General features: G+C 44.0%; 1 protein-coding gene across 1 annotated transcript; it reads right to left on the reverse strand.

Moving 5' to 3' along the window:
• Positions 1–3,185: 3,185 nt before the first annotated feature.
• On the reverse strand, positions 3,186–3,916 carry LOC125543921 (protein GL2-INTERACTING REPRESSOR 1-like). The gene has a single exon (XM_048707423.1). It carries the CDS (start codon positions 3,914–3,916, stop codon positions 3,569–3,571), a length of 348 nt encoding a protein of 115 aa, XP_048563380.1. The 3' UTR covers positions 3,186–3,568.
• Between the last annotated feature and the right edge of the window lie 6,878 nt (positions 3,917–10,794).

A 10,794-nucleotide genomic window follows, 5' to 3' on the forward strand; every position in this document is an offset into this window, starting at 1 on the left:
TGCTATATTTTTGTTCGGCTGAATATGTCAGCGTAAACCAGGGAAATTCTATGCCACACATCCCTTTGTACATGGTAGTGCTGAATTTATTTGCCCAGTCCAATGCGAGGGCTTTTCAGTTATCAGGTCATTCATGATTCTTCCATAACGTGTTGTTGCCACAGCTAGAGATATTCTTGCAGATGTAGACTCTGACAGCTTCACCCATAAATGCACCTAAATAACCTTGAACAACTATGAACTTAGAGGCACAGAAGTTTTCAAGAAGATCGATATTGGTTTGTAGTATATCATTCTGCTAATGCATTCACCGTAAGGGGAAGAGAAAATTCCTTATATAACACTGTTTTAAATACTGTTTCCTTATTTCACACTGAAAACTTTTTTCTTCCTTATATAACACCATGTCTAAATTTTATGTCCTTTATGACACTTCCATCCATTTTAAGCCTTAACGGTGTCAAATGACACCTGAAAAGACCAATTTGCCCCTCATTGGGTATGTGACCAAAAAATTTACGTTGTTGTTTAGCTTCAATATGTGACTTTATTTGGATGGTGTTCGACGTGATTTTGTACCAAAGAGAATTTAATTACTGACAAATAAAATGAATGCAGAATATACAGTGAAGCAAACATGCACAAGTACATGCATGCGGTATCTCATCTTTGATTAGTTTTGCACGTACATACATATTAGGTTGCTCACATACTCTTACGTGCTAGTCAGGCCTGGTGCTAGTATCTGCATGCATATTAGTTGGGCTCGTGGCTTTTGGGTGTCGGCAACCGTACAGTCTGATTAGCCTGTAGCCGGAAAGTACGCGTACATATTGAAATACGCGCGTGCCGGCCACCCATGTATCAGCAGCTTGCCGTAGGACCATCTTCACGAATGTTGCACGCACAAGCCCATCCTCACGCACGTATCGCTCGCATAAGTCCATCCTCGCGCATCGACGAGCACACACGTATTGCTCATCTGCTTATGATGTGCTGTACTCCATCTCATCCAGAGGAGCCAGGCGGCCAGCGTCCAGTCGAAGCCGAGGCACAGCCTCGTTGCCTACCGCGACGCTCCGCATAAGCAGTTTGAAAGTGTTCGTTCCCTCAATCACAGAATACACACAAATTTAGGTCATCTATCACATGAGGGGTAAATAGGTCTTTTCAGGTGTCATTTAACACCGTTATGGCTTTAGATGGATGAAAGTGTCATAAAAAGCATAAAATTTAGACACGGTGTTATATAAGGAAGAAAAAAGTTTTCAGTGTCAAATAAGGCAATAAATTTTAAGACAGTGTTAAATAAGGAATTCTCTCTAAGGGGAATCCACTACTGGGGAACATATTTAACCTGTTAGCTGGTTGAAAGGAACAGCTAAATCATCTTATCTTGGAACATATTGTCTCAGAAGTATCACCCATCACCAAAGTCTTTTTTAAGTGATGCGCCACAAATAAAGCTATTAAGATTGTCAAGAACAGCAGAAGTGCTGCATGGCTTATTTCTGATCTTTTCAGTATTGTTATGTAGCAGTCATGCTCATTTTTCATCCATATAACTGCTTCCCGGACAGGAATCCATAGCCTTCAGTCTTCCCACCTTATCTAAAATAAAACACACATATTAAGGCTTCATTGAGCTTTAATATGTGGTCTGACCCTTGGCAATCATGTACTTCGTATACACATATCGGTGCTTGCCACTTCTGTATCTCGAATGGTAGTTCTTCCATGGATTTTCTTTTGCAGACCTTGTTTTTTGGAGTTAAGAAGATCCCTGAACCCAAAGGCATGCTATTGTACTCTAATTATAGATAGTTTACTTCTGATTTGTTAAGTTCCCTTATTTTAGTGATACTTCCAGGTCTCAGAACTGTATTTTTTTTAATATTCTTGAAGTATAATTTTAAGGATGAAACCAAGTATTGTTCTCTTCTCACCAACATGGAGGAACATATACCGGTACACATGAGTACGTAGGGGTACTATTTTTGTAAAAGAACCCCGCGCGGGGGGGGGGGGGGGGGGGGGGGGGGGTTAACAGGTGAACATGATTCCACGTGCAGCCATACGAATAGTAAATCCAAAAAATATACTAGAAAATTTCAAAAAAATCTGAATTTTTGGGATATCCAACTTGGTCGACTAATTTTTTTTCAGTTTTTTTAATCTTTTATAGTATTTTTTCGAATTTACTACTCATAAGGGGTGCGCGTGGAACCATGTTCACCAAATTCCTGTCCGACTAAGTTGTTCTACAATCTTCCAATTTCATTTACTGAAAGTGTTTGATTATGTTGCAGGAAATGCCAACTATGTTTGGATCACGTGTTTGTAGTTATCCAGGACAAGGAAAGAACAGAAAATCTCACACATCAATCAATTATAGCAGCCTCACATATCATACCAAAATTTGGCCTGAGTATTTATTTATCTTCCTTTCTTTCCCATGTTGTGTGTCATTTACTTTCCTTTGGAAGTAATGGGGTCATTTCCTTTTCTGCTGCCTTGTCGTTGAACTACACGAGGACACAGGTCTTTTCTTTGAAAGATGAAATGAAAGTGACATGCTTACCGTTCCAATCAGGACAATTAAGGTACACTTAACAAAGCACATGTTTTTTAATTTCCTGTCTGTTTTTTTTCCTTTTCTGATGTGATTCAAGCCAACAAGTAGCATGGCTGGTCTCCGTATCTGATTATGATGATGTGGACTCAAACTGAGATGTCTTTATTGAGTAAACATAAATCAATCGGCTTGCAAAGTTGACCAAAGCGGGCATTAAATTAGGTTGCTGGCGTGCTGCGTCACAATGCACGTATTCAGATGGAAGTATAATGGCAAGAGATAGAGTGATGGATCCTGAAATCAATCGGTATTCATTGCATGGCGTCACACCGTAGACTGTTTGATTGTTTCAAATACTATATCTCTCCAATTTGAAATTCCATCACCTTTTTAATTACATGATGTCTTTTTCAAGGATAGTAGGTAGAGTCCTCATTATGTTGAGGCGTGGGAGTTGTAGTGCCAATTGGTTAGTTCAACTAATCTGTGGTGACAAATTCCTAACACTCCACTTCTGGGGTTGACTGTTCTTGCACTTTCTCCACTTTGTATGGTGGATTTGCATACCTTGTCTGAACACAAAGGAATGAACAGATGGGTGTTCATGGTGTGAAGTCGCAGATGCTTGTCTATCATAGATGTTTCAGAATAATACTCATCCGGCCCAACTTGAGATTTTCAGGGGTAATCTTTTCTTGTCTTGAAAGTAAGAAACAGAAGAGAAGAAGTCTGGTCCTATGCCTAACAAACTACTCCATTTAGAACCACCGAAGAAGAACACATGAGAGGGGATATAGTCCCCAGTGTATCCATGATGTGTCAAAATCGTGACACCAGCACATGGATATATGCCAGTCTCACAATTTTAATACTGACATATCATGGTTACACTGAAGAAATGATCAAACGAAAGAGAACTACTGGACCTAGGACTTCATATAAACGCTTTTCTTGATGTCGGTGCAGCCGAATGGAGCCTCTCCCCCTCTTCTTTCACCCCCTCCTGCTCTTCCTGCTGTTGCTGTTGGTGTTGTTGTTATTGTTGCCACTGTCCTGCAGGAAGTCAAGGAGCACGGGGCTCTTGCACTGGGGGCACCGAGGGTCGTCCTGGGGGAGCATGACGTAGATGAAGCAGCGAGGGCAGGCGGCGAGCACCATGGACGTCGCTTCGGGGCTGTTGGACCACTGCAGGCCATGCTCGTTCTCCGACGACAGGCACGAGCTCGGGGACGACTCCTCGTCAGCCATCACCCTGTTGGAGGAGTCCCCTCTTGCGGGCAGCGAGAGGTTCAGCTTCAGGTCAAGGCCCTTTGATGAGCTCTTCCTGTTGCTGCGGCTCATCCTCAGAGGTATCCCCTGTCTGCATACATCAAAACGTTGAACTTATGGATTAGCATACGCTCTGAAAGCTACTATTGATCGATTGTTGCAACCTAGAAGAGATTAGAGATCACTAGAGATGGATGCATATAGGGAGGGAGCTTACTTTTGCGTCGGGTCCGAGAAGCAGGAGGCGTGCAGATGAAAGTGAGAGCGACAGGGGAGGGGATGCTCTGGAAGGAGAGAAGCCCGGGAGTTGGAATGCTAGGAGCGTGTTGCGTTGGTGTAGTTGGAATGGAGATGGCGAGTATTTATAGTGGGGAGGGAGATGGATGGGGAGAGGTCAATTAGTTTTGTTTAATGCAACAGTGAGAGGCATAGTACTACTACTTCTCTCTCTCGCTCTCCCTCTCTCCATGTTGTACAACGCCGAGGCATTTTATTACCCACCAAATCATGGTTGGAGAGTGGCAAAGGATGGGTTGAATATTTTGTGTTATGTTGGGTGGAAGAGAAGTGCGAGGTGAGAGGGCTGGTCATGCACACAAGGTAGGCTATCTAACAGGCGAAAACGGAGGCAGGGTATGTAGTTACAGCTAGACTTTTGACATGTTTTGCTTTGCTTTGCTTTTCTTTCCTGTTTACCCTAATGAAAGCTTGTCACTGATATTAAGGGCTCTAATCCACACACTTTTTTCTTAATCTTTTCATAGTAGACTTCACATATTAGAGTGAGTAGTATGTTTGGTCGAAAGTTAAAACACATATAGTGATTCAGTTCTAAAAGTTTGCAAATGAGTTGCCTCCAACAGGTTTTACTGCATCTAGACACTGGACATGGAAGATAGACACATCTTGTAATTATGAGAGTTATTATTGGGTGTGTAGTTGAAAGTTGAAGCTCATCAATACCTGTCCTTCTAATTGCTTCGAAAGCTTAATTGTTTTTTACTGGCCCAAATTGATTTCACCACTTGAATGTGATCTTGAATGGAATTTATTTGGCACAGTGTCTCAAATGCACATCATACTGCTAGCAGGAAAAAGAAAGTAGAGAGTAGTACACTAAATAGACTTGAATGTTGGGCCATTGGTTTTTGCTAATCGAATAAATGGGGTCCTTGAAGATATGCTGCTGCTATGCAATTTTTAGGTCTTTAAATGGTGCAAACGCAAGGCCTATGTATGTACCCATGCGGTGCGCATCCTCATACAATGACGAAGAGATAAGCAATACATTAATGCCACTTTGTTTCATGCACATAAGAGCGGCCTCCTCCTCCTCCACCCCCCTTGTTCTAATGTCACCGCCCGCTTTGAAAAATCTCAGCTCCCTTGGGCATTTGCTTGTGTTCCAGCTCGCAGTGCTTAATTGCTGACAGCAGATATTAACTCTGAGGGTTGACTTGTTGGTTATTCTAGAGATGTTGCATCCTTGCATTTAAGAAAATATTGAAACTTGTTAAGTCATAACTAGTCGTAAACCACTAATGTAATCCCCCAAGATTGCTTCCATATCACCCACCTTGATTAATGACGGGGTGGCACACAACTCACTTAAAGTTGTTTTGGTTTGTGTGTTGCAATTGGTTTGGTCAATGCTAGTGCTGCTGCTGCTTCTCTACATGGTTAAGAGAGAGCCATCTGTTTTTTTTTTTCCTTTTCTTTTTGCCTTAGTTATGACTAATTACACCATTAATGCCTCTTTTTTGGCAGATGGAAGCAGTAATGGATGGTTTTGGGATCCAGAGCCAGTGCTATCGGCCTCGGGATCAAAGATCAATTCAGCTTATCGAAGCGTATAATATTTCGCCATCATTCGCCATGATTCATCACCGATGTGTTTAAGATTGGAGCTAAAGAGGCTAAGAGTTGAAGGCAACTCTGGCTCAACTACGGAGACAGGGGAGGTGGAGGCAGGGGAGGTTTGACCTCAAGCCGAGCTCATAACTGTGGCACTAGGTTACTTAGTACAGGATATGGTTTAAAATGTTTCTTGCACGTACAAAACTGTGATTAGTCGGCGTTGGAGCCAAACGCATGTGCTCTTCTTTAATTTCATGGAGGGATCTAAGGAGCTTAATTAGTACCGGAAAGTAAAAGAAAGCTCCTGATTGAATGATGTCACATGTTCGTCGTTATTGTGGTTTTGTATGTGGCACTTTTTGTGTGTGTGTGGATTCATACAATTTTGTACTATGGTATTAGTATAGTGTCAAAAACATTTTTATATTATGAGACGAAGGGAGTAGTTGTTATTTTTCCTTTGGGCTTCTAGTTGGAGTCTTGGAGATGCGTATTCAGATTGTTGATATGGGTGTCAAAAACTTTGGTAAATGCTTGTAGCCGGTGGACCGGCCTTGCATCACATGATCTGTTGTGATTGTCCCTAGTTACGCCACGCCATCCCCCAAAACTTTTCATTCCTATGGGCCCCATGCACAGCTCATGACGCCTTAAAGCATCTCCACTCGCCCTCCTCCCCCCCGGCCTAAACAGGCCCCAGGGTGTCTTTTTTTAGCGTCGGTGTTGAAAAAAACCCAAGTCGCCCCCTCCCCTCAGGACGCCGAATTTCACCAGCTCGGCCCATTTTTTGGCCCGGCGATCCCAGGCCGAACCCAGCGCACTGGGGTGCACTTAGGGCTCCGACAGAAGGAGGGTTCAAGTCCCTCTATCCCCAAATCCTCTTTTATTCCCTAACTATACTATATTATTATTATTTATCCCTCACGTCCGGGAGGTCTTCTTAATAGAAGGGACATTTGGCGATAAGCTTGTGCCTGTTTGGAGAGATCATCATAAATTATTAAAGTATGCCGTTCGCGGTACATAAAATACTCAGCCAGGGCTGCTCCCGTATAAGGAGCGAGGTATTGTAATGTAGCAGGTGAATAAGTGTCGCGTAGGCCACCACTGTCAGGCGAGAAACGCCTTTTCCCCACCTAGATTCGTCACGCGCGCTGCAGGACGCCACTTCCCCTTTCGCCGCCATGCCGATCCCGGTGGCGCCCACCTGCCCACAGCCGCTGCTCCGCCGCTAGAAAGGCCATTTCCCTGCCGGAAAGAGAGAGTTTCGCTGCAACAACTTCCATCCCGCTCCTAGGCGAGCTTTCCAGGGCTCCGACCACGCAGGCGAGGATACTGGCAGCTGCCCACCCACCATGCCCGCCAGATGTTCGGCGATGGACTTCAACGACGAGGAGGCGTTCACAGCTCTGATGGAGGAGGAAGCCGAGGCCGACACCCAGGACGAAGAGCACTTCATGATCCTCGCCGCTCTGGCCGGGCAGTTCGCGAACAATCCAAAGCCACGACGAGGTGGCTTGGCGCCGAGCCGCCATAAGAGCAAGCAGAGGCATCGACTGGAGGGCTATTGCTTGCTCTATGCCGACTACTTCGCCGACGCTCCACTTCATGGGGAGAAAGTATTTCGGCGCCGTTATCGGATGAGCCAAAAGCTCTTCCTCAGGATTGTGAATGCCATCCGGGAGTTCGACAACTATTTCATTTGCAAGAAGGATTGCACTGGCACAATTGGATTCTCCTCACTCCAGAAGTGCATGACAGCTATGAGGATGCTTGCATACGGAGCTCCCGGTGATATATTGGAAGAGTATGGATGCATGGCCGAGTCCACCACCATTGAGTGTTTGTACAAGTTCTGCAGGGCAGTGGTGGTAGCGTTTGGACCACAATACTCGCGATCACCCAATGCTGAAGACACTGCTCGGATCCTAGCACAGAATGCAGCAAGAGGATTTCTTGGGATGCTTGGAAGCATCGACTGCATGCATTGGGCATGGAAAAACTGTCCATTTGCTTGGCAGGGGATGTACAAAGGCACCAAAGGAGCTTGCAGTGTGGTACTTGAGGCAGTGGCCACACAGGACCTCTGGATTTGGCACTCCTTTGATATAACCAGGAACCCACAATGACATCAACGTATTGCAGTGATCGAATGTCTTTGCCAAGCTTGTTGAAGGTCATGCTCCTCCGGTGAACTTCGAGGTCAATGGGTGCCACTACAACAAGGGATACTACCTAGCAGATGGCATCTATCTGAGATGGTCCACATTTGTGAAGACTATCTCAAACCCTGTGCCAGGAGGCAAGAAATCATACTTTGCCAAGTGTCAGGAGGCTTGCAGGAAGGATATCGAGCGGTCATTTGGTGTGCTCCAATCTCGATTTGTTGTTGTCCGGTACCCTACTCTGACTTGGTCGAAATATCAAATGTGGGAGGTGATGACTTGTTGTGTCATCTTACACAACATGATCATTGAGAGCGAGCATGAAGAGCCAGTGTTTGACACTTAAACATATTACAAGCAGGGTCCTCTTGCAACTATTAATCACCAGGTACCGGCATCATGGGTTGTCTTCCTCAATATGCGTCAGGAGATCCGAGACCCATAGGTGCATCAAGAACTGCAACACAATCTGGTGGAGCACCTATGGAGGCTCAAGGGCAACGCCTAGTTCGATGTGTTTTAATTTGTGTTTGAATTATGAGTTTGCTTCATTGAACTATTTGATGTGTATGGATTTCTGTGATGAACTATGTGATAAAAATTAGTTTTTGTTGAATTTGTGCCGAAGTGTGTCGAATTTGGGCCAAAATCGGCGGCTGGGGGGAGGGGGTGAACTTGGGGGGTCGGCTGGGAACCCGAGCCTCCCATGTCGAATTTAGCGCCGGTTAACCCTAAGCGGCGCTATTTCAACTCTTGGGAGGGAGGGGGCGAACGACTGGAGATGCTCTTAACCTTTTTTTGCTTATAAGTCTCTCCCAGCCATGTTCTCCTCCCCCCTCCCCTCCCGTAAATGTTTCCTCCCCTCTTCCCCTCCTAGCCGTGTTCTCCTCCCCCCTCCCCATCAGTTTGCCTCCTTTCTCCGCGTCGAGGCCTGCATGGTCACACCACTCACTTTCTCTCTCCGATGACCCACAAGTATAGGCAATCGTAGTCCTTTCGATAATTAAGAGTGTCAAACCCAATGAGGAGCAGAAGGAAATGATAAGCGGTTTTCAGCGAGGTATTCTCTCCAAGTACTGAACATAGTGGTAATAGATAGTTTGGTAGCAAGATAATTCATAACAAGTAGCAAGTACAGTAGTAACAAAGGTGCAACAAGGTGTCCCAATCCTTTTTATAGCAAAGGATAAGCCAGAACGTTCTCTTATATAAAGCAAAGCGTTCTTGAGAACACATCGGAATTATCGTCTAGTCATTTTCATCATGTTTAGTTGATTCACGTTCGCTACTTTGATAATTTGATATGTGGGTGGACCGGTGCTTGGGTGTTGTTCTTATTTGAACAGGCATCCCACTTATGATTAGCCCCTCTCGCAAGCATCCGCAACTATGAAAGAAGAATTAAGATAAATCTAACCATAGCATGAAACATATGGATCCAAATAAGCCCCTTACGGAATAACGCGTAAACTAGGGTTTAAGCTTCAGTCACTCTAGCAACCCATCATCTACTTATTACTCCACAATGCCTTCCCTTAGGCCCAAATATGGCGAAGTGTCATGTAGTTGACGTTCACATGAAACCACTAAAGGAAGCAACAACATACATATCATCAAAATATTGAACGAATACCAAATTCACATGATTACTTATAACAAGAGTTCTCCCATGTCCTTAAGAACAAAAGTAACTAATCACAAATCATATTCATGTTCAAGATCAGAGGGGTATTGAATATGCTTAAGGATTTGAACATATAATCTTCCACCAAATAAACCAACTAGCATCAGTTACAAGGAGTAACCAACACTACTAGCAACCCATAGGTACCAATCTGAGATTTTGATACAAAGATGAACTAGGGGTTGAGATGAGATGGTGCCGGTGAAGATGTTGATGAAGATTGGTCCTCCCATGACGAGAGGATCATTGGTGACGTCGATGACTTTGATTTGCCCCTCCCAGAGAAAAGCATCCCCGACGGAATCGCTCCGCCGGGGGGCAAAAGTGCTCCTGCCCAAGTTTCGCCTCAAGATGGAGGCGCTTTGTCCCGAAAGTCCGCACTTTATTTTTTCTAGGGCAAAACCCCTCATACAGTAAATATGGGCACCAGAGGCTAGCTGTGGGCCGCACAAGGCATCGGGGCGCGCCTAGGGGGTGGCCGCACCCTATTGCCTTGTGGGCAACTGCTGGGCCCCCTCTGGTATTTTTTGCTCCAGTATTTTCAATATATTCAATAAAAATCCTCATGAAATTTCAGGTCATTTGGAGCTCTGTAGAATAGGTATCTCTGCTGTAGCTTTTTAGGTCAAGAATTTCAGCTGCCGGTAGTCTCCCTCTCCGTGTAAATCTTGCAAATTAATAGAGAAAGGGCATTAGGATTGCAATGACCAAAAGCATTATAAATATCAGTAGGAAAACATGATGCAAAATGGACGTATCAACTCCCCGAAGCTTAGACCTCGCTTGTCCTCAAGCGAAAGCCGAAATCGATAATCATTACCACATGTTTAGAGAGAGAGAGAGAGAGGTGTCAATAAAATAAAATACTGACACGAAAGCATCATGATCGATACCATAACAACAATATATCATCATAAAAATTCTCATGATAAAGTAACAATTCATCACAATATCGAAGTATAAAACATAAACTTTCTTGAAAACTAACAAACTATGTTCTTAGTCAATGAAACAATTACAGTTCATCATATTCTCAGGAAGAGTCTTATGTAAGAGCTTTTGTTTAGCAAGTTCACATACTCAACTATCATTTAGTCTTCTATGATTGTTGACACTCACGACACACATATGGAGCAAAAGTTTCAATCAAACACAAAGGAAGATGGGGGTTTATAATTTCACCTCCCAACTTATTTACCTCAAGGGTAATGTCAACAATAATAACTCATGATTACTTACATCCA

The sequence above is a fragment of the Triticum urartu genome, chromosome 3 (assembly GCF_003073215.2).
Source record: "Triticum urartu cultivar G1812 chromosome 3, Tu2.1, whole genome shotgun sequence".
NCBI lineage: Eukaryota > Viridiplantae > Streptophyta > Magnoliopsida > Poales > Poaceae > Triticum > Triticum urartu.

Excerpts from the sequence above, each read along its gene's own strand:
- LOC125543921 (XM_048707423.1), bottom strand. The coding sequence starts at position 3,916 with ATGAGCCGCAGCAACAGGAAGAGCTCATCAAAGGGCCTTGACCTGAAG.